This window comes from Castor canadensis, chromosome X (assembly GCF_047511655.1).
Source record: "Castor canadensis chromosome X, mCasCan1.hap1v2, whole genome shotgun sequence".
In the NCBI taxonomy this organism is placed as follows: Eukaryota; Metazoa; Chordata; class Mammalia; order Rodentia; family Castoridae; genus Castor; species Castor canadensis.
In genome coordinates this window covers 108128493-108148084 of record NC_133405.1, presented here as the reverse complement: position 1 = coordinate 108148084, position 19592 = coordinate 108128493, and the positions used below count along the sequence as shown (strand labels likewise).

Genomic DNA, 19592 nt, shown 5'->3' with positions numbered 1-19592 from the left:
TTCACTTGTTGTCTCTCTGTAGAAATTGGTTTCATTTTCCAATCTACTTATTTAGTTGTGATTGGATCATTATAGGCTTTTTTCCATAGATTTTGTGGTTTAAAGATTTAAGTTTATTATGGAAACAGGCTTTTCAGTTGACCAATGATTACTTAACTTCAGATAATAGAAAGGGAAACATATTGCCCCACACTGCTGCTTTCATTTCCTCGTGGAAGAAGCACAGTATAAAAGAAAGGCAGGCACAACACATTGAACCTCTGCCACCATGGGGAACTGGGCTGTGAATGAAGGGCTGTCCATCTTTGTCATCGTAAGTACCAAGAGCAGAGAAATTATGAATTCTTTGACATGTTTGGGTTCACTTGGAAGTGAAAATAGAAGAGAGGGGTTTTTTGTTGTTTGTTTGAGAAATTCATTTACCAGGTGAAAAACCATCTATTTGTAAGCAGACTGAGTTTATTCTTACAAGTTCCTTGATGGAAAAAAATGCATCTGAGGTGCTCATTTCTCCTAGTTTATTTCTGAGTTTCTAGGAGTACTAAGTCAACATTTCACAGATAGAGTAAAAGGCATTTCATGCTAATGATCCCTAATTATAAGCTGCTCATTAATTACTGAGAAGCAAATTTCTCTACTCTTCATATGTATAAACTACTTAAAATGACCAATTAAAGCTCATATAAGGCCGGGAGCTGGTGGCTCATGCCTGTAATCCTAGCTACTCAGGAGGCAGAGATCAGGAGGATTGTAGTTCGAAGTCACCTCGGGCAAATAGTTCACAAGACCCTATCTCGAAAGAACCCATCACAAAGCAGGGCTGGTGGAGTATAGGCCTTGAGTTCAAGCCCCAGTACAGCCCACACCAAAAAAACTTGTATGATTTTCGAAATATCAAATACAAACTGACTCATGTAAGAGAAGTTGACTTTATTTCAGTAATGACACCAAAAACAATCCAAGTTGTGAAATTTCTTTTTAAAAACAAGGAGGCTCTTTCTCTGAGGTCTAACCTTGAGATGTTTATGAGGTTTACAAAAATCAAAAGAGAAAAGAATTGAAATAAGTTATCTAGACTCATACATATATAGTATGTGCATGCATATATAATATGTAATTATATATATCAAAATAATCTCTTTAGAGAAACAATTTTTATAAGTAAAGTTATGACTAATTTTCAGCTCGACATTGCTTTCTGTGCTTTTTCACATAAAGAATATAACTATGCTCTTAAGACGGTGATCTCAGTGAAGCAATCATGAACACATTTGGTAGAAAGAAATGTGATTTCTAAAATAGCTTTTCCAAATAGCCAATGGAAGATGTTTAAAAAAACACTTAATAAATGGAACTTTTGTAAGAATTTATCATGGAGTACATGGGAACTTTGAGTTTTAGAGACAGAAATTAGTGGTACAAATAAAATTAAAACACCAAATATTTTGTTATCAAAAACATATTTTACATAAAACCAACATTCTAATGCAATATAGAAGAAATCTGATAATTTGAAACTGTAAACTTGATTTCTTATTGCCATTTTGAGAATAGATCACTCCTATACAAAGCAAATTGAGTTATACTTTTAGTTCTCACCACAATTTTCCCCAGGAAATGATTTCCTTTTAAATTATACACGCATATACTCGAAAGTGAAGACACAGCTTAGAAAGTCTCTTGGGAAGAATGCAAGGTCAAGAAATGGAGAAGTTGCTTTAGTACCTTCTTTGCAAAGGGGCACTGCTCTCAAGCATGTGTGGGCATTTAATAGCTAACATTAATAATGACTAGGCTCAGGGCCTGCACCTTGAGCCACTCCACCAGCCTTATTTTTGTGATGGATTTCTTTGAGATGGGGGTCTCATGAACTATTTGCCCTGACTGGCTTCAAACCACAATCCTTCTGATCTCTGCCTCCTGAGTAGCTAGTAATTGAATATTTAAGTAAAGATTGCTATGGAGCCAAAGGTAGACTGGACAGTGTCACGACTTGATAAATTCATTCTTGGGATGAAATGAGATGTCACAATCTTGAAAGTTTCCTGTGTTTTTAAATTCCATGCCTTGTACCCCTTTGTTTATGCTATTTTTCTTTAAAGTTAAGGAAAACTGACCAAGTAGAATGGGCGGCTTGCCATTTTAGCGGATGAGCCTCCCTCCAGCTGGGGTGGGTAGGTGGGTGGTACTGGAAGATGACCGGTTCCTGTGAAAGCAGAATGCAATGCTCCACTGGTAGGGGACAGTAATAGTAACATATTCCCTTCCCCTCTTGTTTTGCTAGTCAGTCACTATTATCTATCTCTCTAAGGTTAAGAAGAAAAGAGGAGAAAAAAGAAAAGAGAGGAAACAGCCTGATCATAATTTGATATGCCGGCCATGCAGTAAAACAACCATGCAGAATAATATAGGGTGGGAAGGTTAATTACAGAAAAATACAGTGACACTGTTGCAGGAAACAGCTGGCTCTAAGCTGCTTGCACCCAGCTTTGTAACCACCTTTGTCAAAGGCTGTACTTGGGGAAGTCCTGGCCTTCATCTGAGTCTAATCTCATGTAGAATCTACCCATTGAGAGGGGAAAACTTCACACAGCTCTTTCTGTTTTTATAGCTGATGTGGCTGGGGATGAATGTCTTCCTCTTTGCCTGGTACTACCATATTTATGATGATACACTAAAGTACTTTTACACTCGAAAACTTCTTGGGGTAAGTGTAACTTCTTCTTCATGCAATATTGACCAGCTCACATTTCTAGTCAGACATTTGAGTTCTTCTTCCCTTTAATATTTTAAATAAATACTCTGACCAACCCAACAGCACCATCAACCTCATTCTCTTCATTGCAAATTCCTTAACAGTCTCTTAAGGCCTGCCACTGTGAGCCAACAAAAGTATGGCAGAGGGTCCCAGCAGCGTGTCTTTCCTCCCCCCAAACCATGTGCCATTGTTCAGCTTAAAGGAGAAACCTGTGGAATGAAAGATCAGATTGAAGCCATCCATCCAGGGGTGGCACAAGTGAGATTTCCTTATTTTCTAAGTTATCTGATTCCTACCATTTTTGTGCATGGAGAGCCCTGCTCCTAGTGACATGTTATGAAATGATCTTCAGATGATCCACGTCTCTTGACATCTGGAAACTTTGAAAACCTTGCTCAAGTGCCATATCTGCATCTGTTCGTAGTCCAGCTGAGTCGCAGCCCTTGAATTTCCTTGGGCTCTTTAGTAATCTCAGTTTCCTGAAACTGTCAGAACTCCTCATCACAAGTGAAAGTAATTACAATTGCAGCTGCTCCAGAACATCATTTATTATATTGTGCTCTAACTATGAATTAATTGCTTGTATTTAGTTATATGTTATAAATCATATGCATACAAAAAACCATAATTATATTACACTATTGTAATTGTTGTTAACTTATTCACATGGATAATATGCAGCTTCTCCATAATATGCAACTTCTTTAGACATTACAAAGCTAATAGTTATAATGCCAAAGCATTACACTACACCAACTTAAGTGATTGTCAAGGTCAGTCTAAGTGCTAAGAAAACCTTGCTTAAAAATCTTGAAAAGGTTCAACTTTGATACTGAACTCAAGTTAATGGTATGCATGCTTAAATATTTAAGAGGAAGTGAACTAATGTCTGCAACTGACTTTAAATGCACCAAAAAATATAAGATGTGTTAATGAATGGGTAGTGAGATGGCGACATAGATGTGTGGTAAAGCTAGCATAATAAAATGAAAAGATAGACTCTGGAAGGTGAATACATGTGTGTGTATTCAAAATAAATTTCTTTCCACTTCTCATCATGTTTGAAATTTTTCATAATGAAATTTGGGGTTGGGTAAAAGGGCCAGTTTCAGACTAGAACAAAGGGTCCCAGCGGGCCCTAAAAGAAAGCCCCTTCTAGATGTCTTGGAGGGTTTGGTGTGTGGCCTCATGCTGGGAATCTGGGGGAATGGGAATGGGGACATTCTGTGCTCACCTGGAGTCACTCTGCTCCCTATTGTGCCTCTTGTAGTCAGCGCTGGCCCTGGCCAGGGCCCCTGCAGCCTGCCTGAACTTCAACTGCATGCTGATTCTGTTGCCAGTCTGTCGGAATCTGCTGTCTTTCCTCAGAGGCTCCAGTGCGGTAAGAGCAAACATTGACAGTTCCTCAAATTCTCAAAGCCACCATGCACAATGCCATTTCTTACCAATGGTAGAGTATTCATGAGCCAAGCCATGCCCTATTCTGCACATTTCTCTTCTTTTCTATTCTGTTTGTGGAGGGAGCACCCTGGGGCAACCATTTAACGTGAAAGAGAAAATTTAAAAAACAACTACTCAATGCTGGGAGTGGTAATTCATACCTGTAATCCCAGCACTTGGAAGGCAGAGGCAGGAGGATTGTGAGTTTGAGGCCACCCTGGGCTACAGAGTGAAACCTTGTATCAAAAAAAGAAAAAAAAAGGGGTCAGGGTTGGCAGACTGGCTCAAGTGGTAATGCACCTGCCTGCCTAGCAAGCGTGACACCCTGAGTTCAAACCCCAGTGCCACCAAAATTACATATATATATATATATATATATGTGTGTGTGTGTGTGTGTGTGTGTGTATGTGTGTATATCAAAAAAGTGTGACCAATAATCTAAACTGTATCTTAACAACAGTAATGAAGTAAGCATGCATTTGTCCATGTGCATACATACAGACACACACACCCATAAAACACATGTATATAAACAGGGCTTTGTGAGACTGGTGTGACATTTGAAAATTAATCAGTCAGAGTTATTAAAAAAAACTTTAATTCAGAGAAATATTGTTTCTGTATAATATTCCAAGCAGATGGAACCAATGTTTAAAGTGTCACACTGTAATGAAATGTGGCTGAGAATTGTTGTCTGCATGGAATTGAGGAAAACAGAGCTTTCTAAAAGTCCAGGGGGTTCTTTCACCCTCTCTTCAACACCTTAGTGAGTCCATAAATATATTATGTTGTAAGACAAAAAAAGAGTTGAAAAGGAAGAACGTCTGTAACTATAAGGTGGTGTACAAATTTCTTAGCATTAGTTTTATACGAAGATGAAAGTCAAGGAACTTACAATCTGCACACATACTCAAATAACTCTGATACAAAGCAAAATGTGACAGGCCCCACAGAGCATTACAAATAAAGAACTATGGGAGATCAAAGAGAGAGAAATATTAGGTGAGCAGAGAATGAGAAAAGACTTCTGACAGAAGGTGGCATATAAGGATAAATAGGCACTAAGATGTGTAAATGAGAAAGGCATTCAACATGGAGATTATGGCATGGGCAAAAGTTGAAGAAATATTTCTGAAAACAAGAAATAGAGTATTTCTGTATTGCTCTGTATCATGTTCTATTTAAAAAATACTTATTCACTTACTAGTGGATGGATATTTGGGTTGTGTCCTTTTTTGCTGTTATGGGTGAAGCTGCTCTGGACATTTGGTACACGGAGAATGGCAGTGGCAACGTGCAGGTACCACGTGACTTGGAGAACGAGGAATGGAGTGTTCACCAAATAGGGAAAAACATAGAAACAATGCACGGAACTGGGCAGGTTCAAGGTATAACTCAAAACAATGCTGACAGCATAGTTAGCTTGGTGTGAGGGCTGTTGCTATATAACCAGTCTTGAAAACCCAATATCAGCAAGACTTGTGCCTTTGCTTTGGATTTTATTTTTGCTATTCCTGATCGCACAAAAGAGAGTAGCTGAGATCACTGTCCTGGACAAACCCATTCCACTAGCTCATTAGTGACTAGCAATCTCTGTTTTTCCTTTTAATAGAATGTTTATGTTAATGAGCTTTTAAAATGCTTATTAAATAGAAATCATTTATGGAAGAAAGCAGCAAGCTAACTACTTTTATAGGCATTGAATAGAACTCATGTCTGAGACAAGACTGGAAAGAAAGCTAGGATCTTTCTGGAAAACTAGAACCTTCAATCCATATCTGAAGAGTTAATAGTTCATTTGTCAATCACAGAATAGGGAGAAGGAAAGTGAACTTACCTGTCAATAACAAGTATAGCTTGCCTTATAGTCTACCTCATTTTTCCTAGTCGCCCTCAATTTACACTAGCCCAAAGAAGAACGTTTCTTAACATGCAACACTCAATTTAATAATATAGGATTCATAGGTTACAATTAAATTTTTATCTTGCACTTGCTAACTCTTTACAAAATATCAGTTCACCCTAAACCTACTGTCAAAATTGCACTCTGATTTTAAAGTAAGAGTTGCTCAGTAGCAAAGCACATGTTTAACAAGGAGGAGGCCCCGAGTTCCATCCCCAGCACTGCAAATAAAGAAACAATCGGCAGAAATAACTAACACATTTACTTCAGCAGAACAACAAAATAAACAAAAAACAAAAGAAGAATGCTGGCAAACATACAAGATACTCCAGAAAGAGTCATGACTTTCCTCTGGAAAAACTGTGATACACGGCCATCACATGAACTCTATTGAGCACAATGTTGTCTTGAAAATTGACAGCCAAAACAACCAAAATTAACAACAGCACTTGGTATTAAACATTGATTTTAAGGATTTTCAAATATCTTCTTCAATCTATGAAAACATAGAAATGGAATTCCACTAGATTAAAAGTTTGACTGCTGAGCTACTTACTGTAAAGTATCACTTTTTAAAAACAAATTTGGTGGTACTAGAATTTGAATTCAGCACCTTGTGCTTTCTAGGCAGGTGCTTTACCACTTGAGCCACACTGCTGGCCCTTTTTGTGTTAGTTACTTTTCAGATACGGTCTCACGTTTTTGCCAGACCAGCCTGGACTGTGATCTTCCTTTTTAACTAGGACGACAGATGTGTGCCACTACACCCAGCTTTATTGGTTGAGATGAAGTCTCATGAACTTTTTGCTTGGGCTGTCTTCAACCTTTCATCTTACCTTCTTGGCCTCCTGAGTAGCTGCAATTATAGGCATAAGCCACTGTTCCTAGCCTAAAGTACCTTTTTTTTTTTTTGGTGGGACTAGGGTTTGAACACAGGGCTTCACACTTAAGCTACACCTTCGAATCCATTTTCCTCTGGTTATTTTGGAGATAGAGGTCTCATGAACAATGTAGTTGACCAGGCTTGCCTTCAACCATGATCCTCCTGATCTCAGCCTCCCAAGTAGCTAGGATTACAAGCGTGAGCCATTGGCACCTTGCCTAAAGTAATATTTTAGATATAGCACAGGTGTCCACTGAACATTTGCTAAATGAAGTCCGTGCATTGTAGCTTTTTGGTTTTTGGAGACACAATTCTTTTTTATTTTCTCTACCCCCATTTAAATGCTTTCTGTTTAGAGGAAGTAAGGCCTGAGAAACAGGCAGTGTTTTCACCAGGATGGTCAGTTAAGAAATCCTTGTTACCCCACAACCTCAAATTGCACTACCTTTGACCTCCCACATCTCATGAGCAGGACATGTTGTAACAGCAGCGTTTGGGCTTCTGTGGCTCTGGAACAAAGATCACCACGAGATTCACTAAAGGCGGGCGTAAAATGAGGCTGTTTTCCAAATTGCAGGGAAGCTCAGCTAACCAGACAGATTTTATATAAATGAATATATTTTTAAAAACTAACAGCCAGCAACAATACAGGGCATCTCCTTCCTTCCAAGATTCCCAACCCGAAATGTGAACTTGGCACATGAAACAGCTTTTCCAATTGGGATTAAATTGAGTGAGTGTCCTCTGACTAATGTGAGAATTCATAATAGCTGCTGCTCATTGAAGCACTATGGAACTCACCCTATGAAATCTGCATGAAAGTGACTGAGGAGGGAACAAGAGTAAATGGTAGCATTGGAATTCAAACCCAGGTCATTGTGCTATCCAAACTTCTTGAAACTGTCCTGTTGCTGTGTTCTGGTCTTAGAGATCCATCATACATATGAGTGTTCAAACCTGCCAAACAACCTAAGCTAGAAATGACAAGAATGTTGTAATTCAGACACTTGTGATTGGGACACTGTGTGAATTAAACAGGCATAGAACTTCTGTTCAGATTCTAGAGGTTGGAATTCTTCTGGTTATGTGGAAAAAGAAAGCTCCAGGGTTGTTCCCCACTCTCATGGAGAAAGAGCAGGGCTCAGCATAAAGATGTTCCTGAGGGACCCTTAGTAACCCCATCTTGACATGTAGAAATGAATTTCTAAGCGTGTGACAGTCCTAGTCTTAAGGTCAGAAAGAAACAGGAAGAGTAGAGGGTGAGGTCTTAGAGGTCTTATTTGTTACCTTATATAGTCTGGGAGTCAGGGAACCTTGATGTAGCTCTATGTCCAACCATGCGGCTGCCTCGCGTGAGTCCCTTGAGCTTTCTGTTTCATAGGTTTTTTGTTCTTTTTTTAACCCTGGGAAACAGGTCAAATAATACAAATATAAAGATAAATATGCAATTCTAGGTAGGGGTGGGCTAGCATTTGCCTAGCATGCAGAAGGCCTTGAGTTCTATTCCTAGCATTAGAGAGAGAGAGAGGAGAGAGAAAGAGAGACAGAGGAGAGGAGAAGAAAGGAGAGGAAAGGAGAGGAGAGGAGAGGAGAGGAGAGGAGGAGAGGAGAGGAAGAGAGGAGAGGAGGAGAGGAGGAGAGGAGAGAATATACCCTTAGTAAAAGTGTACTAACTGATTGAGTCTGTTAATTAGTGAATTTTCAGCCAATAAATATTTGTTGAATGCCATGAATGTGCTAAGCACTGGGGACACATGGCCAGTAAGTGTAAGGATGGATTGGCTACAGTTTAAGGAGCTTAGAGTCTTATGAATGAGACAGAGAATAAACTTGGGATTTCAAAGTTAGGAAGAGAGCTATGCAAATAAAGTTGTGTTATTCATATTCTTCACATATTCTACTACTAACAGGTCTGAACATTACCGTCAGTTCCTTTGCCAGAGTTCTGTGGATGGCTTGTCTTTGCCCTGTCTCCCAAATTGAATATGAATATTTAATTCAGACACATGAACAACACATGTGGTGAGATCAAATGTACATAAAATAGAGCTACAGAAGTTCATGCTACACCCCATGAAACATACACTTCTTTTTAGTTCCACTTCTTATTTTGTTGAAATTTACTATTTCAATAGAGCATAGAAATTTGTCAAGGTGTCTCAACAATTGCCCTTGCATTAGAATGATTGTTTATTGAAATTGGGCAAGGTTCTTGGTGACAGTGACAGAGAAACTTCCCTTTTGAATTCAATGGTAGAAAGCAAAGAGGTAGTTCAGTGAGGAAGCTAATGGAGCATGATGACAGCTTGGGTAATCGGTAGGTGGCTGGCAATAATTCAGAAGTGACTCAGAGCACAGAAATGGTATCTATATGGTGAGGAGGAACAAAAAGGTCCTGAGCAATCAAAGGCAGTAAAAACCCTTCCTTCCTACTCTACCAACCAGTCATTTTGCCCCCTTTTCAGGAAGTGGTAAGAAGATCATTTTCTTGAAATCCCAGTAGTGGCATGACTTGTGGCTTCCCTTTGGGTTTGTTTACCAATTCCTCGCCACAATGAAGAGGGTAACTGGGAAAATGAAGCATTGGCACTCTGGTGGAACTCATTTTTTTTTACATCAATAAGCTTTTTAAAAATTACTTATTAAAATAAAAGAGTATTGCTAATGGACATTGTATTTCCCAATCATATCTTACCTTTGTTCTGATAGTCCATTTATTTTTCTCTAAAAGTTTGTGGCAAAAGATGTTAAGGGGCATCCACATCTATTGCTTCACATCTTTGATCATCTATGTTGATGATAAAGATAAAAATAAAACTATAGATGGGCTGGGGGCATGATTAAAGTGGTAGAGTACCTGCCTAGCAATCATAAGACCCTGAGTTCAAACCCAATTACCTCCCCCCACAAAAAAATTAACTGATAGGATGATGGAGACTGTGTAGGGACCACAACAAAACTGCATTCTTTCTCTTCAAATTCATCATGCAGGAGCTAATAAATTCCCCAAAAGGATTTGTTGGGAAGTGGAAAATAAAACAGTATGGCAAATGTAGATATGGGGATAAACACGTCTCTGTAGGTTTGGGGTAATTATCTTATATTCTAGGGCATGAAAATGTAAAAATATTTGTGCCATCAAATAATTATTAAAGGATTTTAAAAAGTACATACCATACTGATCTTCATATAAGAGGATTACTCTCTAGCTGGGGAAACATCTCATAACAGCTGAAAAGTTAAACAATGATATATCATATTCTTTTTTTATTATTCATTTATTCACATGTGCATACATTGTTTGGGTCATTTCTCCCTCCGCCCCCACCCCCCACCCTCTTTCCCCATCCCCCCTCCCTTCCAGGCAGAACCTGTTCTGCACTTTTCTCCAGTTCCGTTGAAGAGTAGAAATAAGCAATAATAAGAAAGACATAGCATTTTTGCTAGTTGAGATAAGAACAGCTATATATAGAGATTCCTAGCATTGCTTTCATGTACAAATGTGTTACAACCCAGGTTGACTCATCTCTAACTGATCTTTACACTGGTTCCTGATCCCCTTCTTGTGTTGACCTCTGTCGCTTTAAGGTTTCTGTATTAATTCCTCTGGAGTGGGGACATCAAATGCTTTCATGTTTTGGGTTTTCTACCTATTCCTATACCTCCTGTATATGTTCTCCCCTTGTCATGTAACCCAAGTCCTACAACATTGCTGTATTTGCCCTAGATCTAAAGACCACATATGAGGGAGAACATACGATTTTTGGTCTTCTGAGTCTGGCTAACCTTGCTCAGAATGATGTTCTCCAGTTCCATCCATTTACTTGCAAAGATATATCGCATTCTTAATAAATACCTCTGAATGAATCTATGCAACCAGCCTATGAGGGAAGAACTACAATGGTTAGACAGGTGGGGAAACTGAAGATAGAGTCCATTATTCAATATCACACAGCTAGGTGGTAGGGTAGGACCTGACAGGTATGTCTGAAGACAAAACTTGCTCTCAAATGTAATTCAGTTATTCTTTCCAACCCTACTAATTTCCATTTTCTGGTTTTTATTATTCCAATCCACTAGTTCTACCACTCCAGCAAGGATTGTATCAGTTATCTATTACTGTGTAACAAATTACCACAACTTCAGTGGCTTAAAGCAACCTCCATTTATGAATTTACGGTGTGTTAAGTCAGAAGTCCAGCTCTCTGTGGCTGGCTTCTCCGCTCAGGGGGTCATGAAGCTAAAATCAAGGTATCCATTGGGCTAAATTCTCATCTTGAAACTCCGGATGAAAATCCTTTTCCAAAGGGCTAGGGTGTAGCTCAGTGGTAGAGCACTTGCCTAGCATGCACAAGGCCCTGGGTTCTATCCCCAGCACTGCAAAAAAAGCAAAAACCCTCTCCCAAACTCCTCCTTCTTGGCAGAATTCAGTCCAATGCAGTTGTAGGTCTTAGGTCCCTGTTTTCTTGCTTCCAGTCATCCTAGGGTCACTCTCAGATCCTAGAGCTCCCTTCATTCCCTTCATGTGTCTGCCTCCATCTTTAAACCATCAATAGCACATCAAAGCCTTTTTTATGCTTCCAATCTCTGACTGCCTCCATTTCAGACATCTGGACCCATACTTAAAGAGTTTATGTGATTGGGTCAGGCCCACCCACATAATCTCCCTCTTAAAGTCAATTTGGGACTTTTCCTCTGCAAAATCACTTTTGCTGTATCAGTAAAAATCACAAGAACTATATGAGTAACAAAATCACTTAGAAACTATAGAGGAACATAGGAGTTGGGAAATGGGAAAAGATATTTCCTTAAATCTATAAAGGATACAAAGTAGTAAAACAACTTTCAGTGATATTGTAAAATAAAGATAAAAGACATTGAAGCTACATAAGAAAACAAGGATAGTCAGTTTTTTACAAATGTAAAATAAATTATATTTCATACAGAAAACCCTTCTTTTTGGTCCTGAGTCAATGCTCAGCTCCACGGGTGGACACTGAGTCATACCGGATGCTCTTGGTTTCTACCATATTCTCCAAGCACTGCCATTTCCAATACATAGAGCAGCTGCTTTCTGCAAGCACCATTCTCTGACTGCAAGTTTTCTTTTAGCTCTCTCATAGCGCAAATTCCAATGATGAGTGAAAATTGTTAGATGAGCATCCAAGTTTCCCCACCTATTGGATAAAAACCAAAAAACAAACTGAAAAGTGAAAAAAAAAACCCTTGGAAAAAGTTCTACAATCTTGCTGAATTCCCTGCTGTGACAGAGGCCACTGGTTTATGATAGTGATAGCTGATATGGTAATACAATCTTTATTGGCTTTCTTCTGTTCTAGACCTTAATTCTCCTAACCTCATTTTTTGTGACCACCTTCTAGATAGAGTACTTAAGTTTAAGTTCTTGTTTCAGGTTTTTAGACACTTAGACTAATAGTGACTATATCCTTTCATTTAATTTGATGGCAAAGGCCATGAACCCAACCAATGTAAGATTTTAGTTTTAATTTTGTAATATATAATGAGGGCAGTAATATTTACTGCACTAAATGATGGGTCAACTACCTGGCACACAGAAGGCACTCAAAGCCTCGTTCTTTTTCTCCTTTCTGAAATCCTCAGTATCTTCCTTACTAGTATTTCTGTAATTCCAAGAATTGGTTTGAACAGATTGCCCTGAGTAGGTGTAGCTAACTGAGAGATAATGAAGTAAACACAATTCTCCACGCACCTATATTTTTCTGTAAAATCTAACTATTTTATTAAAAATAAATCCCTTATTTAAATTGAATACAATGTTTAGAACCAGATATTTACAATACCTAAGATATTTTTGGTGCTTCACCCTCCTCTTCTCAAAGTGTGGCCAACTTTCAGGAAAACAAAGTTCTATTTCAACAATTAACCAGGTTTTTTTTTGTCCTGATATGAGCATCGGCCTGAATTCAGATTCAAACTCACATCCTCTAACATATCACATAAGACAAATATACTAAAATATAGACCAAATGGTAATTTTTATTGTCAAGGTAATCAGGTAAGCTATGAAATACTGGAATACTGAGAGTCTGTTATCAGATGAGTTTAAATTCCTCTCTGCCACTTATTAGCTATGTGGCCAAAGGCAGGATAATCTTTCTATGCCTTGTTTCCTCTTCTGTTATGTAACAATAATAATGGAACCTCCCTAAAAGGACTAACGTAAGAATTAAGTGAATCAATGCATGTAACACTTAAAGCAGCAGATTGCACAAACTTTTGGTAAATGTTAGTTACTTTCATTTTTGCTGTTGTTATATGGTCAGTGATCTTCCTTGCGATGTCTCTGAACTCCCATAGTATAGGTGTACTAGAACAGTGTTTCTGGAGAGCTATTTACTTCTAGAACTGTTCACTTGTCTTTGTCCACACTAGCCTGCCAAGTATGTGAAGGCAAACCTGCTCTTTATTAATTTCTTTCTCTCATTTATTAAGTAAATTAATTGGAACTAGAGACTGTATGATTAGATATGTTTTCTGACTATTTCATTTCACATTTTTATACAATTAGGCAATAGATTTCAGGTGAGGCTTCATGTCACTGGTATAAGAACAGGAAACAAACTCGTTAAGCTGGTTATGTCACTTACTGGCTGTTTAACCTGGGGAAGATGATGACATCTCTCTAAGCCTTCGTTTTTTCATCTATCAAATGGATAGAAAGATATTGTTTGTAGAGTGGTTGTGAAAATTAAATGAGATAGCATATAGGAATCCTCATTAACAATATCTGCTCCATTCTTTTCCCCTTAATCCAAAGTGCTGCTCAACAAGAATTAGAAGACAACTGGATAGGAACCTTACCTTTCATAAAATGGTAGCATGGATGATAGCACTTCACACTGGTAAGATTATTATTTTTTTTTCTTTTTTTCATTTTTCTTTTATTATTCATATGTGCATACAAGGCTTGGTTCATTTCTCCCCCCTGCCCCCACCCCCTCCCTTACCACCCACTCCACCCCCTCCCGCTCCCCCCCCAATACCCCGCAGAAACTATTTTGCCCTTATCTCTAATTTTGTTGTAGAGAGAGTATAAGCAATAATAGGAAGGAACAAGGGGTTTTGCTGGTTGAGATAAGGATAGCTATACAGGGCATTGACTCACATTGATTTCCTGTGCGTGGGTGTTACCTTCTAGGTTAATTCTTTTTGATCTAACCTTTTCTCTAGTTCCTGGTCCCCCTTTCCTATTGGCCTCAGTTGCTTTAAGGTATCTGCTTTAGTTTCTCTGCATTAAGGGCAACAAATGCTAGCTAGTTTTTTAGGTGTCTTACCTATCCTCACCCCTCCCTTGTGTGCTCTCGCTTTTATCATGTGCTCATAGTCCAATCCCCTTGTTGTGTTTGCCCTTGATCTAGTGTCCACATATGAGGGAGAACGTACGATTTTTGGTCTTTTGAGCCAGGCTAACCTCACTCAGAATGATGTTCTCCAATTCCATCCATTTACCAGCGAATGATAACATTTCGTTCTTCTTCATGGCTGCATAAAATTCCATTGTGTATAGATACCACATTTTCTTAATCCATTCGTCAGTGCTGGGGCATCTTGGCTGTTTCCATAACTTGGCTATTGTGAATAGTGCCGCAATAAACATGGATGTGCAGGTGCCTCTGGAGTAACCTGTGTCACAGTCTTTTGGGTATATCCCCAAGAGTGGTATTGCTGGATCAAATGGTAGATCAATGTCCAGCTTTTTAAGTAGCCTCCAAATTTTTTTCCAGAGTGGTTGTACTAGTCTACATTCCCACCAACAGTGTAAGAGGGTTCCTTTTTCCCCGCATCCTCGCCAACACCTGTTGTTGGTGGTGTTGCTGATGATGGCTATTCTAACAGGGGTGAGGTGGAATCTTAGTGTGGTTTTAATTTGCATTTCCTTTATTGCTAGAGATGGTGAGCATTTTTTCATGTGTTTTCTGGCCATTTGAATTTCTTCTTTTGAGAAAGTTCTGTTTAGTTCACATGCCCATTTCTTTATTGGTTCATTAGTTTTGGGAGAATTTAGTTTTTTAAGTTCCCTGTATATTCTGGTTATCAGTCCTTTGTCTGATGTATAATTGGCAAATATTTTCTCCCATGCTGTGGGTGTTCTCTTCAGTTTAGAGACCATTTCTTTTGATGAACAGAAGCTTTTTAGTTTTATGAGGTCCCATTTATCTATGCTATCTCTTAGTTGCTGTGCTGCTGGGGTTTCATTGAGAAAGTTCTTACCTATACCCACTGGTAAGATTATTATGACATTTGAAATTGCAAAGAAAAATTGGAATCAGAGAGTCTCTTTTATTCTTGGATACCTATGTATAAGAGATCAGACTTTATCAATCAATCATGGTAGAGTCAGATATGCTGTAGTTTTTAAATGAGTTCCATTTAAAACTAATTACAATTCTTTCTGTTACTTGATATTACAGTTTATTCTTTTAAGTTTTAAGGCTTTTTCATCTTAGAATCTTTCTATAAAATGAAAATATACCCATGGGAAAAGTCAGTCTTGATATCCTCAACATTTCCCATCCTTCTTAGTATAAAAATGTTTGCTAGTCTTCATGTAACAAATTTTATTCATTCAATTTACAAAATTACTTGCTTGCACATGTAGACTTAGTGGATTTTTTTTTGCATTAAACCTACAGGGTCATCAGCTCATAAATTGGGAATACATTAAGAAAGCCCTTATCAGCTAACCACATTCATTATTATTATTACTGTTACTTTATTATCATATGTGTGCTTAAATAGATATATGTGTATATATATTATGTTATATTTATAATTATTAGGGTGGGAGTGTTGGTGCAAGAAGGGATCTATCTAGAACCCAATCCAATCTCCACGATTTTGCTTAAGAAATAATTCATGTACCAGACAATAGACATGCATGGTAATGAACAAAACAGGCTTTTACTCTGCACCTGCAGAGTTTATTCCTAAACTGAGTAAAATAAGCATAGTTTACCAGTGTTCAATTGTGTTTCTCTTCTCTTGCCAGATCATGAAGGCTTTTTGAGTTATGTCAAATGAAATAGTTAAAAAAACTGTATAATAAAATCCTGTTAAAGAGCTGGTGGAGTGGTTTAAATGGTGGCACACTTGCCTAGCAAACACAAGGCCCTGATTTCACCAAAAAAGAAAGGAAGGAAGGAAGGAAGGAAAAGGAAAGAAAGAAAGGAAAAGAAAGAAAGAGGAAACAGCATAGTATTCTGGCTAACAGTATAGACTTGTGTGCCTGACTGCTTGGATTTCATTTCTAACTCTGCTACTTCTTGGCTAGGTGACCATGGGCAAGGTTTTAAAGTAACCTATGTCTTAGATTTCTCATCTATAAGATGAGCTGATATTAATTGTACTTACATCATTGGGTCAATGTAAGGATTAAGTAATTGTAAAGCAAGTATAACAGTATTTGATATCCAGTAAGCCCTTTGTAAGAGATTATGAAAAAAGAATGAAATTCATTTTTTTCTTAAGAGATTCATTCATCAAATTGTATCAGTTCAATCACTTGTTATCTCTCTCCAGAGGTAATTCCAAAGTTAGGTGGATGGGCCAGTCATTAAGTGTACACTACGTAAGAGTTTTCTTGGTCAAGCACAGATACACTAGGGAGAAACAATGACAGCATATCTAATTCCCTCAGAGACTGAGGCTATTTGTATAATCTTAGAATTTACTTGAATCTTTAGTATTGTTGGCTCAATATCTTCATGTTATAAATGAGGAAACCAAGACCAGAAAGGTTAAGTGATTTTCCCATAATCCTACAAGCAGAATCTTACTCACTAGAATTACCTTGCCTCTCTGGTTATAGAGAACCCCAATTCTTATATATAAGCAACCTAGGCCATCTGTGTGTCTCCCTATGACTTATCACAGAGTCAGAGGTTGTGGCTAGAGAGCTAGATTACAATAAATTTGTGCATACTCTTCACCCTCTTTGTTTCTCTTCTCTGCCCTCTTTAGCAATTCACACCATTGCACATCTATTCAATGTGGAGTGGTGTGTGAATGCCCGAGTCAACCAATCTGATAGTTATTCAATAGCACTCTCTAACATTGGAGACAAGGAGAATGAAACCTATCTCAATTTTGCTCGAAAAAGAATCAAGGTAAGCCTCTCATTTCCTGACTCAGATGTTCCCCAGGCATTAAAACAGAGGAGTATGTTTCAATGAGTGAAGAACTCTAGTTGGCCAAAACAGTCACAAAAGTTGGCTAATGATCAGAGAGACCTGTCTATAGGTTATAAGAGTATGAGTACAAAGGAAATTTCCCCCACACTCCTGATCCCTTATGTGGAGGCTGCCCAGCTATTTTCAAGGTCCTTAAGCTCACCTGTGAGAATGTGTGTACATGCAGCCCAAATCAACTCCTGCTCACTCACGACTATGCCCACAATTCAAATAGAGCAAAGCAGACATGTCTAACCAAACAAAGTTGGGTTCACTATTTGATACAGCGAAAGAGACCTCACACCATGAACAAGTTTGAGGGGGCATCTCAGGGGTATATTAGGAAGGACTTGTTATAAGACTTAGTCTTGTGTTAGTTTGGGGGATGATTTCACAAAGCAAAGATTTGCTCTAAATCACGTATGGTTAGTTACTAGGGATGGTTCTGGGATTGCTATCTTATTTTTTTTCTAGGTAGCAGAAAGGACAGAACAGGGCTAATAAGTAAAGAAGCAGTATTCACCCATGTTTTGTCCGGGTTCAGACATAATTTCAGAACAACCTTGTTTTTATCTCATTCCATCACAGTTACAGAGTGATCTTGTCTGATGTTGGTATTCTATGAAGTTACCTGTGTAAATGAGGGAACACCCTAGCCTAACTGTCAGATCACCCACCAGCTGGCTTTTGTTCTTCCCTACCTATAACATCTGGGGGTGGCTTGTGACTATGAATTGTTACTCTTTGGTGCATCGGCAGTAACTTCGCAATTCTCCAGGGACAGCCATGAGGGTGTCCAGAAGAAAGGATTTCTTCCATCCCATGAGCTGTTGAAACTTCTTACACTCAGAGAGAGAAGCTCTAAATCATCTTCATAAGCCCAATGGCTTGGGAAGATGGTTAAGTCACATTACTATCCACTGAATTTCAAACACATTTCCTTGTGTTTTGTAAATATCACAAGAGAAAACCCTTACTTTTGCCAAAATTGTTATCCTTGAACTGACACAAGAAAAGCTTGCCCAATCTACTTAGAGACAGAATTAAATAGCATCAAACAAAACAAATTCTTTTTCTACAATACCTTAGATAATTTTTCTTTCCATTGTTCATTGTTTGCCCAGTGCTATAAGGGCAGCAATGTGAACATGAGTTGAGCTGACATTGTCATGCTCTGCCCCGATTTCTTTGGGTCACTTTTATTGTATCTGAGCTTCCCCAGAGTGCTTTAGTTTTCAGTGATGTGTACCTGTTTCCTTCTCCAAGGACTGCTCTCCTGCTACTAGTGTCCCTTTGCCTACAGACTGGATGGGCAAAGATGCCTCTCCCTAGGCATCCCTTAGCTAATAACTAATCTGTGCAGGCCATGAAAGTTTGGTTTCTTCTCCTCAAGTCAGGATACACTCTGAGGCATAACTTTCCCTCCAGGGTCAGGCTGCAGGGTCAGGCTGAAGTTATACCCTATGAGACTTTGTCTGAGATCATCCCCTTGCTTGGCTTTTGTCTTTTCTCTGTTCTATTCCTCATTTGCTTACGAGTTTCTTGTGGATCACATTCTTTCTAAATCATTTGCCCATGAATACTCACCTCAGGGTCACCTCAGATGGTAGACATTCCCAGAACACATTTGCAACCTAAGGGCTGTGGGCCTCTCCAAATCAAAGGGAGAAAGCTTCAGATATTTTGAAGACATCTTTTGGTAGATGATTTCTTTTATTTGCTATTCCCTTGGAGTTATCTGAATGTATCAATTCATATTTCCTATGAATCCTCAACCATGTAACATACTTTAAAATTTAGAAATATGTACTCCAACGATATCTCTGGAAGGAATGAGTAGGTTTATTCAAAGGGGAGAGGAAAATACACATAAACACTATTATAAATGGGAAGTCCTGCATTTGAGAGCCTACAATAATGTATATATCTGTGCGTATTTCTCTTTTACAGAACCCTGAAGGGGGCCTATATGTGGCTGTGACTCGGCTGGCAGGCATCACTGGAATTGTCATCACGCTGTGTCTCATATTAATTATCACCTCTTCCACCAAAACTATCCGGAGGTCTTACTTTGAAGTGTTTTGGTACACACACCATCTCTTTGTGATCTTCTTCATTGGCCTTGCCATCCATGGAGCTGAGTGAGTTTTTAATTCCACAGCCAAGGTCTTTATGCCCTTCAATTTCTAGACTTGTTGCCCTGGTAGAGGCACAGTGACTTCCTCGCTTGCGTGTGGTCAGCCTGCCTGCTGAGGGAATATGAGAGGAAAGCAGAGGTCAATTCAGTAGAACCCTGTCAGCAGCACTGTTGGTTTCTCGCCCCCAACTAACTGCTGTTTGTAGTGCAGTCATTTACAACACACACACACACACACACACACACACACGTACGTTTGT

At 38.7% G+C, this 19592-nt stretch overlaps 1 protein-coding gene across 1 annotated transcript in view; it reads left to right on the top strand.

The window, feature by feature from the left end:
• The first annotated feature begins 213 nt into the window (after positions 1 to 213).
• Positions 214 to 19592, top strand: part of Cybb (cytochrome b-245 beta chain) — a 37862-nt gene continuing 18483 nt past the window's right edge. Inside the window, exons 1-6 of the mRNA XM_020182609.2 lie at positions 214 to 313; positions 2612 to 2707; positions 4029 to 4139; positions 13784 to 13868; positions 16987 to 17132; positions 19146 to 19336. Of these exons, the coding sequence (XP_020038198.1) occupies positions 269 to 313; positions 2612 to 2707; positions 4029 to 4139; positions 13784 to 13868; positions 16987 to 17132; positions 19146 to 19336 (674 nt within the window). The 5' untranslated portion in view covers positions 214 to 268. The remainder of the gene's footprint in view (positions 314 to 2611; positions 2708 to 4028; positions 4140 to 13783; positions 13869 to 16986; positions 17133 to 19145; positions 19337 to 19592) is intronic.